The following is an 18528-nucleotide window of genomic DNA, read 5'->3' as shown; positions in this document are numbered from 1 at the left end:
CTTTAAAAACAAACTGGGTCTAAGTAAGTGACGATCCTCTAGTCTGCTTATTGTTACGGTGTACAGAAACGAATAAATAGAGCACCTCTCCTGCCCTAAGACAGTGTGACCTTGGGAACGAACTGAACCCGAATCGCTCCAAGGCAAGCTTTGCGCTAGACCAGGACAATCTTCGTGTTACGGTTGTATCAGACGAGCAAGGGGACTTTTTTTTTTTGTACCGTTGACAAAAGAAACTGGTGAAGCTGTACAGTAAAGTGCTGCCATACCGTAGGATGGCGTAAGTTGGGTCACCCTGTTGGATGTCATCCTAAGAGCCACAATCCTTAGAAACTTCTCATTTAAAAAAAAAAAAAAAAAAAAAAAGAAAAAAGAGAGAGAGAATAATTGAATGAAGGAAAGGTCAAAGAAAAGGGGGAAAAAAAAGCGTCAAGAACTCTAGCGTTCCCGGTTCAGGATGGTTCTGGCGTTATGAATTTGTTTGTTAATTTTTGTCTCTCAGAAAGTTCGACAGCAAGGAACTCTTTTTAGCTTCAGCCATTTCAGCCTGCTGACTATCAGGTGGGACAACTTTCTTTTTTCCTTTGTTTTTGTTTTGTTTGCCAAAATAGCGAATACTAAATGGTAAGCCCTCAGCACCAACTCTTCTACCTTCACAAAGCTACTCGTACAAAACCTCCTCCTCATAGCAAAGGTCGCCACCCAGACCTCTAGCGAGAGTGACTTGAAAAAAAACAAACAAACAAAAAGTATTCTACCTTCACAGAGAGAAAAGCTAAACAAAAAGACTCTATTGAACTAAAAGCAGTCAACTGTTTACGTCTAATGTTAAATTCAGGAGCTCGATGTTTTACTAATAAATCCTGTTTTAGAACCTCTTGTTCAAAAGCAAAATATTTTGAGCAGCCAACCAAAATAGTTCCTTTTCTTTTCTGTAGGTGTTCTAACAGATTGCAGGGCTTGTGGTTCACTGTGCTAGTTTGTAAAAGGTGTTGTTTACAGAAGGCAAAGAAAAAAAAAAATAAACCCACGAAACCCAGACAGTTGCCAAATAAAGTAAATATATAGCACAAATACTGTAAGGTGCTTTGCACCAGCAACCCCAGAAGGTGTTTCAATGTGTTACAAGGTTAAACAGACAAACAGACAAGCAAACATCTTTGCTAATTTTTAGTCCTGTTGAACATTCATGGAATTGTTAATATGACTTATATAGACCCACACAGGTTTTATTTTTGTGTCTTTAAAATGAAAGTCCAAAATATTTAAATTTTATGGTCAAATATGCAGTCAACAGCTGCTACTTTTTTCTTTATATATTAAATTTCTCATATGTCTTTTATTGTTCTAATAAACCTAAGCTTGTGTGACCTCCAGTGCATATTAGACCATTCACTGTATGAAAGAAAACATGTTGGATAAAATTTGTGCGTTTTTAATAAAATTAGAAAATCTGATGTTTAGATAACTTGTGTTTCATTTGATGTTTTGAGCAATTTTTAGATGGATTCTCTTTAGAATAGCCCTGAGAAGGGACGATCGGCTCGCTGCTGACCCTGCGTAGCACTCTCGCTTTGGCAGGAGGCTCGGACCCTGGTGCCGACGCACGCAGCGGCCGCTCCAGCCGTTCTTCCCGTCGGCAGCCTCGGCGGTTGAAGTGCCGGTGATAGGTTAGGCTGTACCTTAAATTGCAAAATTGGAAACTAAGCAAATGGTCAGCTCCATTAACCTATTCGTGGTCTATGCTGAGAGAAAACGTGTTCAAAATGCTTATTTTTATGCATAGAAAATGTATTGTGAGTGTAAAAAACGTGCAAAGATACAGTTTTTAATTGACCCATTTTTAGTGAAATTAATTCTCCAAAGGTAATTTTTCTTTTCTTTTTTTTTTTTTTTTTCCTAATTGGATGGGTTTCAACACAGCGTAACCTCAATGCCATGAAAGTGATTTTCATCCCTTTGTAGAGCTGATAGCAAGCCAATTGTTTGATAGCGTTTGGTATATGCGAAGTTCTCCGAAGGGCGGTGGGGGAGAATATTTTGCTTTGCACTTAGATACGTACTAATTTTCTTGGAGAAAAATGAAACGAAACAAAACAAAACATGCTGGAACCTTGTGAAATGACAGATTTAATGTTTGAATTACAAATGATGGCAGAATCCCAGATATTCAGTTCTCCAAAAGCAAGTGTCTCCCTGATTCCCAGAGGACTTTGACCCGTGTTAGCCACAAAGGATTGGGTTCGGTTCTGAGCAGTCGCTGGTTTAAACGTTTTCCACCTGCTGAGCTAATAGAACGCGATGAGCTATAATTGCCTATTTTCCTTGATCTCTTAACTAATCGTCACTCTGGCTTCTTTTTTTTTTATTTCGCGTAGACACAGAAATTTACACTGAAACACAGACTTCTTCTTCCCCGGTGATTCAATTATTTATTTCTTTGGACTGAGAGGGGGGAAAAAAAAATCAAAATGCTTTAAAGTTGGATGATTTGTAATTTTCAATGGTGATTTTTGATTTTGTTCACAGCCTCGTTTCTCTGCTCAGCAGAGAGGCCACCTAGATGAAGCAATAGTTCACTTTAAACACAAAATGTCTTATATAATAATATAAAGATAAAAACTATCTGCAAGGGAACTGTTAGTGTTTCTAAAAAAAAAAAATTCATGCTTTATTAAATACAGGGGAGACTTCTTAAACTCACGGGCTCCGTGTCTAACTCATTTGTTTGTCTTTTGTATCCTTGCTGTGGTTTGTTGCTCTGTTTTGCATTTATATAAGCCAAGTAACGGGCGATCTATTTATTACAAACTTTTCCTTGGCTGCGCAAGTGCTAGTGATAAATCCCGCTGTTCGCGCTTCTGCTCTGTGCTGCTGGTTATTGCTGGATCAATTATTTTGGAGGAGAATTTCACCAAGGCTTAATTTGTAGAAAATATGTTTGGCGAGTGTTTTTTTTTTTTTTCCCATTTTTCTTTCTTTTTTTTTTTTTTTTTCCCCTCTTTGTAACAAGGTGCTTGTACGGTTTACTCCCTGTTAATTTAGGCAGCGATGTGATACGGTTCAGTTTTGGTCAGCGGTTTATAAAAAGGAGGGAGAAGAGCCTGTATTTTTCCGAAGCTCCTGTCCCTTCCGTAGGGCTTTGCCCATCTTCGGAGGGGAGCCCGGGAGGCGTTCCCATGCCGAAGGCCGAGCGCATCCCTCGGTGCTTCCCGGGACCCGCTCTGGAGGCCCCAGCGCTTTGTGGATTTGAATTCTGTGCTCCTCAGAGCCAGCTCGGTTTTTCTGAAGACCCTAATCCGGCAACAATTGCCCAGTCAAAACTCCTTTTGAAATCATTGTGACGTCGGGTTCTTGTAAGCCCTTGTTTACAAGAGCGTTTCCATTGACTTCGGGAGCGTTACTGGGGTGAATAGAGGTCTGCAGGAGAAAGGCCACCAAAATCCGCGCTGCTTGGACGGCTGGTACGTGCGCGCGTTAATTTTTTTCACAGCGGAACCGCGGGCGTGACATGTATGCAACTACACGTATGTGCGATGTCATTTCAAACGTGTTTTTAGAAGTAATTACTCTCTTTTGATCTTTTTCTTCCCTGGGCGCTGCTGGTTGCCGTGCCCTTCCCCTCGGTGCTGTGTCCCGGCGGAAGGGGCAGCCCGGCGCTGTTGGACCCCGCACCGGCCCACGGCCGCTCGCCCCGTTTGGGATGGCGCCCGTGGCGTTGGCGGGGCGAGCGGTGCGTGGAGGGAGGCCCAGCGGTTGGCGGTGCGAGACTGAAGCCGTGCACAAACCCCGCGTGTAGGAGCATTTGCCGTTGACTAGGAGAGAGGTGCAAGGCAAATACTGTAAGTATTTTCCATATTGAGCTAATTTACGGGAGGGAGATGTTCTGAGGGTTAGTCAACGAGTCTTTAGAGTTTCCAGCACCCAAACCACTCTGCTTTTGGCCCAAACCGGTGGCGCGGCCTGTGCCCCCGCGCGTCGCTGCGTGGTGCTCCTCACTGCCCTGTCCCTTCGTCTCCGGTCCCTGCTGGTCTCCCTTTCCTCGGGGAGCGGCAGGGGATTTGCCAGGATCTGCATCCCAGGAGTAAGCGTGTACTTAAACGACGGTTTGTTGACCAATTATGTATGTTATTTTAACACGTATATGCGTGCATACCTAGATGCCGAGCGATGGGTACACGATAAAAATCCATAAATAAATGTAATTTTAGAGTATCGGTGGTGATCTACATACTTTTGCCACCCTAGGAAGTGGCAGACACTGCAGCGTCCTCCCAGGAGCAGTTCCTTTTGCCAGAGTCTGGATTTTTTCCCTGCACGTGTGTTGTATTTAAGCTTTGCATGTTCTTACGTTATTAAATACGAGCAATTGCAGTCTCCATTCCTGTTACTGCCCCCAGTAGATAAAGTCACGTATATTAAGATTAAGTGATTGACACATATCCTTAAACGCTGCCGAGCTGGGAACGGGGAACTGCGATGCTGGAGCAGGTTCTGGAAAGCCTTTTATTGGTGTCTGTCAGGGCAGCGGGGTGCTCAGCGTTCCTCGTGCCAATAAAATATCCACGAAGTTATAAATGAGGTGAATGGGGCCATTAAAAATATATATTTTAATTATAAATCCTTCTGGGGTTGCTGTCTTCTGTTGCTTTTTCAATAGTGTTTGTGGTGCTTTTTGCTGCAGCCCGTGGGGTCACGCTTAGAAAGAGTTTGTTGTTGTCTGGAGAGTTTTTCATTCTCTAAAAGCAGAAATTGAAGAGTTAACATGGCCTTACAGTTAGCTGACCTTCAGACTGCCAAACCCCTGGATCTGGGATTGCGGTGACGGGAGCGGCGCGGGCGCGTTCCTGCGCTGCGTTTGCCGTTGGCGCGTGGGAAGGCTGAGGGTGATGCGGGCGGCTGTTGGTTCTGCACATCGCGGTCTGGTCCCCGGAGAATCCCGCTGGCCCTGGGTATCACCCTCCTCGGGGATGCGCAACTGATCCTCTGAACTCTTCTGTTCCAGGCTGTCCTCAAATTCAGGGATAGCTCCGCTCTGATGGCATTGGGTGCACCGTTTAGAGATAATTAGATTTTTAATTTTTTTTTTCTTCCCTGATTGCTTTTACACAAGCTCGCTTCCTGCAGAGCCTGACCCTTCAGAGAGGCCGGCGGCACGCGCGTGGTTTGGAATGCCATCCTTAGCACCGCTCCCGCAGGAGGCCCGCGTTCGCAGGACGGGTCTGGTGTGGTTTTGTTGGAAGGTCTCCTCGTGGCGCGAGAAGCGTCGTGCAGCACCGGCTGCAAACGCGAGCCGGGAAACACGGCCTGCGCGGCGCGGGAGCGAGAGGCGTGCCGAGGCGTCGCGGGGAACGGCCGGGAGCGCAGCTGAGGGCAGGGGCTGCCGAGCGTGGCGGGGCCGAGCGTCCCCAGAGCGGCCACGTGCTGGTGCGGCTGTGCACGGAGGGTGCACATGGGGAGATCTTTTTGTGGGTGAAAAATTAGATTTTTTTTTTTTTTCTCCATCTAGTAAAAGGTTTTCTTCTAGTTTTTCAATTGTCTCCGGATGGCCTTAAAATTCTTGTCAGCTGGAAGCATCTCTAGGCTGTGCATCTAGCCAGGCACTCGGTACTCATCGTATTTTTAGAAGTGAGAACAATTACATTGATTACGTCTTTAGAACAGTTGTGTTTTTTGAATGAGTGATGGGTGAGGAATATCAAAAATACTCAAGTAAATAAAAACACGGAAGAAAAATGGTAATAAATATTTATAAGGAGTGTGGGTTTTTATGTACCTAATCTAAATTTCCTGTTATGTAATTTCTTTTAGTGGATATGTTTTACGTGTGCTCTTTGCCTCTTCTCCACAATTTCTTTTCTCTTCTTTTTTCTCTTTTTGGCTGACAAATTGTGTTGCTGATTTAAAAAGAAAATCTCAAAATGAAATAGCACGACTGAAATGAAAAGGGTTGGTTTGGGAAATTACATTGGCTAGCCAAAGCGCTGGAAAGATAAGCTCGTAGCTATTTTTGGACAGCATGCCGTCCTCTGTATGTGGGTCAAATTCTGCCGTTGATAACGCAATTCAATTAAATGCAGTAGGCGCGACTCGGGCGAGGGCAATTCCCGCGGATCTCTGTGGGAATCCCGTCGCGGATCGGTGCCTGCAGCCCACCGCTCCGCTCGCCAAGGCAGGACCCGCGCCGGGCGCTGCTGTCTGCAGGGCGGGCGGGACGGGGTGGGGGTGTCTGAACGGCTTGGCATTCCCAACACCATTCTTTATTTATGTACCTAAGGAAAGAAATGCACTGAAAAATGGGTTCGTATTAATAACCCGTAATTATAGCGACGCACAGGGATGATACGGTCTTTCGCTGCCAAGGCTCCCATCTAATCTGACAATTTCCTAAATGATGACAAGCTCCACAAATACAGGGGAGCAAAGGGAGCCGGGTGTGAGAAATTAAAAGTGCTTCTTTTGTAGCACAGACTATTCAAAATCCACTTGTTTGTTTCTCTGCTCTGCGTTTGGGGTGTTGTTTCCATTTTAGCAAATAAGCATGTAAATAAAAAGTGAAATTAAGAGGAAAAATGCCAGAGAAATTATGTCAGTTGGTTTGATGGCTTCTGCTTATAGTTTATCAACAGACAGAGGGGTTTACAGAATATACCGTGATGCAGAAAGAGGCTTTCATGGTTGTCTTAAATTGAACAGTATTGATAGCATTTTGGTACAAATATTCCCCCGCATGATTATGAGTCCAAACCGCGGCAGCATGGTTTGAGGGCACGTGAACCAGAAATTAAAACCGAGCCCGAGAGTCTGATTTAATTGCCCTGCTAAGTGAAAGGCACAAGACAGAGAATAAAGGGCGAAGGAGAGACTGTTGGTGAAATATTTTAACAATCCGTGACTTTTGTACGCTGCTTTTTCTGTTTGATGTTGGTTTACGCTGACGGAATCTTCTCATCAAAAATTCTGGATTAGCAGCTCCTGCAGCGGTGTGCGTGCCGGTGAGTGGAGCTGGGGTAACTGGCACATGTCGTGGGGTGTGGGGGTCTCCCCGCGTCCGCCCTGTGCACCCACGCAGGGGAAGGCGGGCGCGATGCCCCCGCCGCGTTTGTCTTGCACCGACGTAAGCGGTGGGCGCAGGACGGAAAACAAACATGTCTACATGCTCCGTCAGAACCCCTCGAGATTACTGTCCTGCACAAGCGAATTTTAATGCATTCCTGGATTTGGGATTTGCGCCGAACAATTGTCCCGTTAGCCGCAGTGGGTGAAATCCTGATCTCGCTGGCCCGAGTGCAAAAATGCTGTGGACTCCCGGAGGCCCATTTTTTACCCCAAAGGACTAATGCCACCCATTACGTTTATGAATTATGTTGGGTGTCTGTTATTCAAGCATTGCCAAAAGCCTCTCTCCCATTAGGAACGGGGCTATTTGTTATCTGGTAGGTTAGAGAACATCCCCTTTTCACCCTGTAAGAGCGCAGAGGTTGGAAAAGGCGGTTATGCAGGGGGTCCTGGTGCTCGGGAGTGGTCAGTTCCTGCTAGGTAACGGTTCAGGTAAGCACTTGTTTCTGCTGCTTCATTTTCTGCAGATTTATTTCTCCAGGCTCCTCCCTTTGTGTATAATGGCATCTTTTACTCTGGAAACAAAATACCTACAAAGTAAAACCAAAAAAAAAAAAAAAAAAGAAGAAGAAGCAAAGGCAGGCAAGGCACATTGTACACATCTCCTGTTTTATAAGTTTCCTGCTTTATAAGACCATGTCTTAGTGAAAAAAAAAAAATGTAGCAGTGCTTAATTTCACATTGCTGGAGCAATGGCAAACCCTCGTAATATATAATTAATATATACTGCAGAGCATTATAGCTGTCAGTCAATGAACAAATAAATACAAACTACAAAATAAAGTTGAAACAGGATTGAAACACTCGACAGCACAAAATCCGAGGGTTTTCCTTGCACTGAAAGCATGCATTTTTAGCAAACATTGGTTTGCAGATAAATTGCACTGTGTATTTTCTTCGCAGCACACAGTGTCCCACAGGTTTATAGGGCGAGTCGGAGGGCGGTTGAGAGGGGGTGAGCTGTTTGGGGCTTTTCCAGGCGTCTCTCAGGACTCCGAGCCCCCACGGCCGCCGATGGGCAGCCGCAAGCGGCGGGGCTGGCGGCGATGGCAATTAATGATATTCCTCTGCCCTCTGTAGGAAAACTGCCTGCAATGAACGCCGCCGCCTGCCCCGCGCCTCGCTGCAGCCTAATTAGGAAGCCTGGCTGGATTAATTTTTCATAGCATTTAAAAACAGATAAGGAGTGGGGAAGAGCCTTGCGCTGACAAGAAGGGGATGAGCGAGCAGCCCGTGCAATTCGTCCACGGGCGAGGGCTGCAGCCGGTACCCAGCTCTGGTTTGCAGCTCGCTGGTGGCGGCTTCGCCGGCAAAATCTCCGGGCCGGCTGTGGAGAGCCCAGCTCCCGATCCCCCGGAGCTGCTCGCTGAGGGGGTAGGACGCTCAGACCCGCGCCTGCGACTCGGGCCCGAGATGCTGGTTTGCTGCCTTCTAACAAAATACACGCCAGCCTCTGCCGCTGTTCCCCGTTCCAGGTCCAACCTCGTCTTCTGCGGCCACCTCACCCCACAAAGTGGCCGGGAGAAGCTGCCAGTGGGTGAACCCCAAAAGAGCTGGGTTCTTGTGAACGCCCTCAGCTGCTCCCTTCTGCATCGCTTCGCTGCCGGGCCCGAGCTTGGCAAAAGCCCCAGGAGCATGGGTGCTGGTACGGATCCACCGAGGCTGGTGTAACACTGGTGCACGGATCCTGGGGTCAGGACCCACCTGGTGTAACCCTGCTGTAGGGATCCTCGGGTAGGGATCTGCCCGGTGTAACCCTGGTGTAGGTATCCTGGGGTAGGGATCTGCCTGGTGTAACACTGCTGTAGGGATCCTGGGGTAGGGATCTGCCCGGTGTAACCCTGGTGTAGGTATCCTGGGGTCGGGACCCACCTGGTGTAACCCTGGTGTAGGGATCCTGGGGTAGGGATCTGCCTGGTGTAACCCTGGTGTAGGGATCCTGGGGTCGGGACCCCCTCCACGTGCAGGGACGGGGTGAACCGGGGAAGCTGCCTTTCAGCTCTCACTGCTGCAGGAGGGGCCTGGCTTCCACAGGGGCCACAAAATGTTTAACGTGTGGGACAAGAAAAGCTGCGATTCAGTTCTGCGCGTTAGCAGCACTGAGAAGCGCGCTGTTGACTTTAAAAAAATAATTGTTGTAGCATTTTTGCATGCCATAACATGATTTTGCTGTCAGTCCAGTGCTGTTCAGCTTGAAAGCACGGGGCAAACACCGGTTCTCGTGACCCCGATGTACAAAACTGTCGTTACTCCGCCCTTAACGGCGGGGGACGGGGACGCCGGTGTACACGGGTGTATCTCTGTGGATGTTTCTATTTATTCCTGGCCATGCCGCCCGCGCACCTCAGCCCAGGCGCCCGCCGGGCACAGGGCGGACACTCGCGAAGCCCCGAGCCCCGGCGGGCCGGTTCCTCCCGCCCCACGGTGGCCGCTCGCCCCGGCGCTGGGACCCGGCTCCGGTACCGGGCCGAGCCCGCCGCGCTGCCAGCCGGCGGGCGCTAGGACCCTGCGGGCCCCGTCCCGTCCCGTCCTGTCCCGCAGCCCCGGCCCGGGCCACAGGCCACGCCCCGCTTGTTGGCCACGCCCTTTCCGCGCTCCGCCCGGTGGCTCCGCCCCTCTCTCCTTCCCGCCCTCCCTCACAAGATGGCGGCGCCCTTAGCGCGGCAGCTGGAGGAGCTGCTCAACCCCCGGCCCAGTCTCCGCGACCCCGAGGACGACGCGGAGGAAGGTGAGGGGGGGGCCCGGGAGGAGGGGTCGGCGCCCGCGGCTGGCGGGGGAGGGCTCGGGCGGGCCGGGCGCTGCCGGACCGGGCGCACGTGGCTCCGCAGCTGGGGCGGGGGCGGGCTGGGCCCGGACGCGGGGCTCCCTCGGCCGTGGACGGGGGTCGGCTCTCCCCGCTGAGCGCCCAGCCCCGGGCGGCCACGCCACTCGGCGGGCCCGGGCTGCCCCAGGGGTCGGGGTTACCTCGGGGGTCGGGCCTACCCCAGTTCCCTCAGGGCTGGCCCGGTGCAGGCCCCGCCGGAGGCCGCGGTGTGCGGAGCGGATCCGGCTGGAAGTCTCCAGGAAAGGAGGCAGAAAAGCGCAGGAGTGCTTCCCCTTCCAGTGCAGCGCGGCCGGTGGGGCTGCGGGAGCGGGGCGGAGGCCGAGCGGGCGCGGTGGCCGATGACACCCCTGTGCCGCACACCGAGCGCTGGGAGCAGGCTGCAGCGCTGCGCGTGTCCTGTTTGGCGCTTATTAGCGGCCAGTAATCACCTTGTCTTTTTAATCAACCTCTTTTTGCCTTAGGTGTGACTTTTGAGACTTTCTCCTTTTCCCCGTGGCATGTAGGTGGCAGTGCCATCTTCTGAGTTTCCAGGCTGGTGCCTGCTGTTCCCTTGAGCCTCTCCAGAGCAGAGTTTCCCCACGGGCCGCCGGACCAGCCAGGCCGTGGGGCAGGACCCATCTCTGGACCACGTCTGTCTCGCAGTTCCTGCGCTCGCACCTTGAGATAGCGAGTTGATCGCCACGCACTGGCAGCGATTGGCTTTAGGAGGTAGCAGGCACCGGTCACGGTAGATGTTGTGCCAGCTAGCCTGTTTCTGCTATACAGGTGTCTGTGAGAGCAATAGTATCTTGTAAGCAACGTCTTGGTAACCATTGAGGAAATGAATATAGGCAGCAGAGGCATTTTCCTGTTTCAGTAAGCATGGTTTAGTTTCAGGCTTAGTACTTTAATGGTGCCAAGACTGAGAACGCCGGAAAAATCTGTAGAGTGCCATGGGTCATTCAGCATCTGCCCCTCCTGCCCAGCCATTCCTTGGTCCCGAGCATCTTGCCATCCTCTTGTAGCTGGAGTGACTGTATTTAGACATGCTCTTGTTGCTTGGATTACGAGCAAGAGATTTTTTGCTTCCCCCCTGCCTCATGTAAACACTGTATGCGAGGCATTAACATTTCCAAACACACATTAAAAGAGCACTTAGCGATGTGCAGCCAGTTGGATCACTCAATTGGTTGAACAAAGGTAACCCTGTAATTTTGCATACAGGGTGTCTTGCACATGAATGGGAATAAGGAGGGAGTATGGGATGATGTGTTCTGTTGCTGGACTGCTCTGTTCCTGTGTCCTGGAGAAGATGGGTATGAAAGAGCATAATAACCACAGCAAAATTGGTTTCTCTGTTAGCCATTCTAAAACACTTGTGTATTTCTGTGGCTCATGTATGTAGCAAGAGGCCAAAGGGCATCTGAGTTGCAGTTTTCCTCATTTAATCCGTAAGGGTGAAGTGGTTGAAGGCATTGCAGCTTTACTGAGTCCTCCACCCCTCCCTTGAGACCCTCATGAATCTGTGGAAGGGCTTGGATAGGCTTTGTGTGGGTTCTCTAAAACAAAGAAGAGGCAGGGAAGAAAGGGTGAATGTAGGCAATGTCCGTTAAAAAAAAAAAGTATAATTCAGCAGGCCTTTCGGCATTTGTTAATAAACGTCCATCTCTACGTGGCATGTGAGCCATGTGGTACCAAACCTGTATATGGAGAAGTCCAGAGTACTGAGAGGAGGGACTGGAGTTGATCAGTTTGTGTCAATCTCCCTTCCTCCTGCAGAGGTTAAACTGACAGGGTGGATAACACCCCTGGTTGCAGAGAAGTCACAGGATGTTTTCTGAAAAATACCCTTGGAGCTGTCTTGTCTCTTCTGCTAGATCTTAAGTATTACTTTACTCGTAGTTTCTAGGCAGAACTGGTGCTGATCTACACAAACCCCAGCTTTGAGGCTTTTTCTCTGCCTTTGCTTCCCCAGCAACCTTTCCCTCTTTGTACAGAATTAGTGTCCTGGCTTTCCTTCACCAGGCAGGGAAGAGCCTAGCTCCCTCGCAAAGCCTAAAAGCCAGACTCTTACGTGAGGCTGTGTTGCCGTCTGGCTCACCTTTGCGTTGTATTTTTGTTTGTAAAGCATGAGGAGTTTTCCATGAAAGAGGAGAGCTTCTTCCTACAGCTGGTTCTTCTAGTCTGAGATTCAATTCAGTTCAGACATCACTCCCCACCTCTTTTTTTTTTTCCCCACAGCTACAGTTGCTAAAGTGATTGACAAATTTGAGGATGAAACTGCAGATGACATTTTCCCTGTTGGTAATATACGGAAAAAAGCTTCAGCCTCTCTCTTGGAAGCTGATAAAAGGTACCGTGGAAAAGCTACATCTCGCAAAGCCTTGCAAGAGGAACTCTGGGGAGATGCTCTGTCTGAAGAAGGATCAGGTAAGAAATCTCCTTTCTCTCAACTTTTCACTCTCTAGTGAAAATTTGAGGGTAGCATGTTGACAGAGTTGGTGCCATCTGAACTGAGATGACAGACTTTAGGTCCCTGTTAGAGAGCACTAGACAGGTACAATTAAGTTGGACACCTTCTTGAAGTGCCTTCCTGAAATTCAGGCCATATTTCTGGCCTGAGGGAAGGGGAAATCCCAGAGAGGAGCTCCACTTCTACAGACTGAAGAAAGAGTGTGACTAAGTGTCAGGTGAGGTTCAGCATGCTGACTGAACGTTGTGTGGAGGAAAAGAAACAGCTCCCTTTTTTAAGCCAATATGTACAGATTCTCATTTTAAAATGCATATAGCAAATTCTGACCACCTTGTTTGCTTATCACGTCATTGTTTCATGGCAAAGCTGAGCCATGGATTTACTAATCTTTGCTGCGGAGAATGTGAGCTGAGGTATTTTTGTGGATATGGCCTAGTGTTTCCATTATTTAGCCAAAACAAAAAGTAAGGTCATACACAGATAAAGCAGAGTTTGCAGCTCAAATACCCTGAACCGGTAGCTACTGATGATGTGGCACGACTTGCTGGCCAGTAAATAACTTTTTTCTCTTTTAATTATTAGCTGAAGAAGCATTAGAAGAGTGGTACAGTGGCAGTGAAGATTCAGAAGAGAATGGCAGCTTAGGCAGCAAGACAAAGGATAAGCCCAGCAGTGCTGGCAGTGACCAGGAGGATGACTTGGAAGATGATGAAGAGGCAGATCGGTCTGTCAAGGCTAAGGCACCAAAGTTCAGTTTCCAGAATATCTCAGACTTTGAGAAATTTACGGAGGGGATGGATGATGTAGGAAGCAGTGAGGGAGAAGATGATGATGATGATGAAGATGATGCCAGCATGGAAGAAGGAAGCGATGAGGAGGAATGTAAGACTGAAAACCATGACAATATAAAGGAAACCAAAGACAGTGAAGATGATGGGGGCGTGATGACATTCTCAAAAGGACAAGAGGCTGAAGAAGTAGAAAAAGGAAAAGCTGTGAAGAACCAGCTAGGTTTGTGCGTGTTTGCTTTGTATTTTGACAAGAATTTCACCTTGCTGACCTATAGAAACTGCCCATGTTAGGAACCACTGCAGCACGTTAACGTGCTGTTAGTGTGTACTACATGTGCATGCGACAGCAGCGCTGGTCGTTTGCAAATGTTCTGCCAAAGCTGCCGTGCAGGCTGGTGTCACTGCTGGTACAAAATCTCATGTTCTGAAGTGTATTTATCCACTGGCTTAATTGAACCAGTACTGAATATACCTGTAGTATTGGTGGCGATAGAGACTTCCTGCGCTGGTTGTGCCATGCAGTGATGCTGATAGCGCTTCTGTTTCTTTTCAGAATGTAATGCTGAATGCAGTTTCTGTCCTGTTAAGCTATCAACCTCCATTTGCAGCATGTCCTTTTGAACAGTAAAACAAAGGGGTGTTTCTTTCTGTGGATCACAGAATTGCAGTCAGGATCATAGGATGGGATGCTGCTTTGCCCAGAGACACCTTGTGGTACCAGTTTTGTGCTGCATCAGTGAATGCAAAGATTTGCTCTGATCAGGATTCACATAGCCCAAAGGAGAGAGCCTGTGCTGTTAAATCAACAGCTCCTTCACGAGGAGCGAGTGCTTTGGCTTGCTAAATAATTGTTTTATTTTCCCTTTGTTATGAAGCACTGTGGGATCTACTGTTGGAAGGGAGAATCAAGATGCAGAAGGCACTCGTGACAGTCAACCGGCTTCCGCAGCCAGATACTTACCCAATCTTCAGAAAGGAAGGCGGACAAGAATTTGACAATGCTGTCGAGAACTGTAAGAATTCTTTAATCTCTCTACTTTGGGTAGGCTCTGCTGTAGCCAGGATGTTTTGCATGTGTGGGGAAGAGTTAATGGGAAGGTGAGGGCATTGAGTTACACATGTCTGTAGTACTTGGTAGTTGGTTTGTATTACCTTAATCATTAGTTAGGTACCGTGCAAACAGAAGCCGACAAGTGTTTCCTACCCTAGACAAAAAAAAAAAAGGTCTCCTGTCACCCAGGTCTGTATATGCCTACTTGATCTCTGCTGTGGCCTGTCATCATTTGAGTCATGTCAGAAAGCCTCAGCTCAGATCCTGCTGCTATTTCTAGTTCGTGTGAGGATTGAAGTTTACTTATCAAATTCACATTTCACACTAGATCTTAGGAAGAATTGGTTTGGTTATTGCAGTGCGGAGTTGGGGTGCTTCTTTGTCCGTAGACACCTTGTGGTACCAATTTTGTGCTGGGTCAGTGAATGCAAAGGTTTGCCCTAACCAGGAGTAATGTAGGCCGAAGGAGAGGGCCTGTGTTATTAAACAGCAGCAGATATATTTTCAGCTTGGAGCTGCTTTGTCCGTTTATTTCTTAGGATCACTGTTAATGATACTGATCTGATGAGATTCTTAGTAGATTCTCCAATATGGCAAATGTAATATGCACACTCCAGTTAATAAGTGCAAAGTACTGAACTTCAGTGTGTTGTGAATCGATTTTATTTTTAGAACTGTGCACCTTTTTACTGGCCTTAAGGTAAATGCACAGGGAGGTAAATGTCTGGTGTGTTATCCTTAGGAATAAATACAAACGACTGCGGATATCAGTTGCTGTCCATTTCTCCCTGACATGTTTGTTGTTTTCTGTCAAAACCCACACAGATTACAATGTCAATACACAGATATTTCTTTTTTCTAATCCCACTAATCAAAAGTTAATGAACTTCCTAGGATATTCTTCCAGTGATTTTGAATAGTAAAGATAAGCCCAGGAGCGTTTTAAAGTTTGCCAGGTCGGTTATCCCTTTCACTTCTGTTTCTTCCTTCCCAATCTTGAGATAGTGCTCGCTTTCCAGAACGTTTGAGCTCCGCAGGGGAGCACCTGGTGGAGGATCCCGAGAAGGCCCCTCATGTGAACTGGTCGGTAGGAAACACTGGTGGCGTCTACAGCCTTTCATGCCGAACATCAGCGATGTCGGTTTGGTTTGCTGTGGCTGCCTATCCGTTCCTCCACACCGTCGGCCAGTTTGTATGTGCTGTAGTGGTAGCTGCGCGTTGAGAAACTTTGGCGTGGGCTGGCACAAGCTGTCTTAAACCTGGTTTAGGAGCTCTCGCCATCGTCAAACCTGACCCTGAGTCTTGCCCCTACGCCAAGTTTTGACTGTGATCTCACGGCTTATAGCTGATCTGAATGTGGTAGCTAATCAGCTTATCTGGAGTTACAGCAGGTGAGAGACTTTAAAATATGAAGTTAACTCTGCTGCTTTAAGCGAAGTGATTAAGGGAAAAAAGGCGAACTTCCAACAATACTAAGGTGACCTTTCAGTGAAATGCATGTTATTAATGTATTTAATGAGATGCATTACAAACTGCACTGAGCACCGTGTTTCATTACAGGTCTAAAATGCAATATCGTTAAAGACCTTTAACAGAAACAATGGTTGACATTTTGATATTTCCCATAAGCAAAATATGTCCAGGAACTTGGAGTATAATACTGTACGCGGTACGGCAGAGAGGTTAATCTTTCAGTTGTTCGGACCGCTAAAGGAAAATCCGCTGTTCGTAACTGCTCAGTGATTCCGTCCCCACCCTCTTCTCGTAATCTGGGCAGGGAAGTTGCAGTCGTCTACTCTGATATTCCTGATAACCTGGGTTCGTGTTCTGTGTTTTGTCTGTGAAGACAGCAAGAAAATAAAGCTGGAGTGACCTGGGCGAAGTTAGCAGAGGAGTCACTTGGACTGACAGATGGAAGTAATGAATTTAGGAATATTCTGGTACTACTACACTTGTTTAGTGTTTTCTAATGGACCAAATTTATATTTCTTTTTAATTTCTGGGGTTTTTTTTAAAATACAGTCTGTAATTGTGCAGTAAAGTAGGTTACAATAAGTAGTCATTTTTGGTGAGCTGCACTGTTATCCAATGCAGTTACCTTTCACTGCTCTGCAAAGATGCTCTTTCCAGAAGTGCCAAGCATGAAGTAAGGAGTAAATTTACACAGGAAGATCTTACGAAAGACTAGGGATGTAGTTGGTGTTATGTGGCAAAGACCCATTTCTTTCTCCCTTTACTGTCTTGGACCCTAGGAGAGGGATTCATGTCTCGTCAGCAGCTCGAGCTTTACCCTGTGGGCAGTCTGAGCTGTGTTACATCCTCACTCACGGAGGTTCTGTCTGGGTAACAGGGCTGTGACCTGTCAGTTCAGGAGGTGAAACACTGCTTTCTGAGAATATACATCATAATATATTTAAAGTTTTTTCATGAATTGGTGCACCTTGATTTAGGGGGGAAAAAAAGAACCTCACTTATTATAAATCAGCTTCCAGTAAAAGTCCTAATTTTTCACTGATCAAGTGGCTTAGTGACTTCTGTAGAAATACATTTTAAAAATTATTCTGAACAGTGATGTAGTGGGCTGGGTAAACATTTCTGGACTCCTGAGTTCTTATCCCAGTTGTGTTACCAGCTTATGGGTAGGATCTCGTTCCCCAGACAGGAAAATTAACAGAATTGTGCATGAGAAAGTTTAAAGGTGATGGAAGACAGGACTTTGTAAATACTGAATGTTGAGGAGGTTCCATTGTGTGTGATGTGCCTCAGTGTTGGACAGGGTTTGGGATAATCATGGCTTTGATGCTGGTTTGGACTAGATGATGCTCTCCTTTCAGGGACGCTTCAGCACTTCTTTCCAAATCCACAAAATAAATTTGGCATGCTTTCATCATCTTCGTTGAATAGGAGGAAATGGTTTGATGCTCAAGTTGCACAGAGCAGTCGGTGCCAAGAACTCCAGCCCCTCAGTGTACGCTGTAGCCTGCTGAGGGCAGGAGAGCACAGAGGGGTCTCGGCACCCAGCTCCCTGAGGTCCTGGGCGAGTCCCTTGCATCTCTTTGAAAGCTGCCCCAGAATGCTTTCAGTAGTTTAGCCCAAGTCCTTCTGTTGCTCGTGAAATTTCTGCTCTGTGCTCACAGGAAGGATGATTTTTTTTTTTAAGTGGAAAACAATCCTTCCTATATGTGCCTCTTTGGTATCTCACACTTGTGACAACCCTCTGTGCAGCCGGCGGTGGCAGTGAGATTCCCGAAGGGTTTGAGTATAATTTTGTTAAAGAGTAGACAGCAGTGCTCTGTACGTGTGCAGTTTTAAAGCCAAATCTGAGTGAAAATGGTCAGGCTTATTTTCCAAATTTTGAGATTGGAGGTTATAAAAACCTCAAGTGTTTAATTTTTTATTTTTGTAATCTTTTATGAATTTTTTTTTTAAAAAAAAGGTACAACGTGCCTTGGACAGTCTTGGATTCCTGAGATCTCAGGTTCTGGTGGATGATTTACTGCAAAATTGCTTATAAATTGAAGTAGAAAATGTTTTGCAGACCTGGCAGCTTTCAGGCTTCACACCCATTTGTCACCCAGCATTTCCCTTTGTGTATAGAACAAGAATTAATTAGGCTGCACTGCAGGAAAAGTTTATGGCCATAATTTATATAGGATGAATTTCTGTTTAAAGAGACAGCATTGCTTTGTTTGCACTGTCTTACTTTTTCTTTCCTTTTTTTTTAATCTTTAATTAGATTCCAGATTTTTTTTCTGTCACCCTTTTTACATACAAATTGGAGACCAAACCGTGGTCATGGAGCTCATGTTTATTCCTGTTTTGCATCCATGGAGAAAGTCTGAGTGGTTTTTAATACTGAAATCACAGTGGCTGCGCTCTGAATGCAGTGGAAATGTTTAATGCGCTGCACATGTGAACTCCCACGGCTTCCGTTTCTGAGGTGCTGCTGCCTGGAGTGGTCTGTTTCTCCAAGATACATTTGTATTCTCTTGCACCGTATCTTCCAGTCTAGTCCAGGGCTTGAGATGTTGCCTCTGTTTGGGGTCTTGCACGTTCAATTAATGTTTTTCATAATCAATGCAAGTCAGAATTTGCAATCTGCTCCTGATTTGCACATTAAAGAGACCCATTAATTAAAAATTCCAATGCCTGGCATGTTCCCGCAGGATCCTCGCATTATTTACATAGAAAAAGAGTGCAAGGTGCAAGTTTCTGCGCTGCATCTCTGCACAGATTGCATGCCTGCCATTCATATTCCTGTGTATGTTTTCAAGGGGGAGGAAGGTTAGAA

At 47.1% G+C, this 18528-nt stretch overlaps 1 protein-coding gene across 1 annotated transcript in view; it reads left to right on the top strand.

The window, feature by feature from the left end:
* The first annotated feature begins 9762 nt into the window (after nucleotides 1-9762).
* The window catches only part of AATF (apoptosis antagonizing transcription factor), a 53098-nt gene continuing 44332 nt past the window's right edge, over nucleotides 9763-18528 (top strand). Inside the window, exons 1-4 of the mRNA XM_086763309.1 lie at nucleotides 9763-9847; nucleotides 12164-12352; nucleotides 12978-13406; nucleotides 14062-14199. Coding sequence (XP_086619435.1) covers nucleotides 9763-9847; nucleotides 12164-12352; nucleotides 12978-13406; nucleotides 14062-14199 — 841 coding nt within the window. The remainder of the gene's footprint in view (nucleotides 9848-12163; nucleotides 12353-12977; nucleotides 13407-14061; nucleotides 14200-18528) is intronic.

The sequence above is a fragment of the Chlamydotis macqueenii genome, chromosome 19 (assembly GCF_036417535.1).
Source record: "Chlamydotis macqueenii isolate bChlMac1 chromosome 19, bChlMac1.mat, whole genome shotgun sequence".
Lineage (NCBI taxonomy): Eukaryota > Metazoa > Chordata > Aves > Otidiformes > Otididae > Chlamydotis > Chlamydotis macqueenii.
This window is presented reverse-complemented; position numbering and strand designations above follow the sequence as displayed.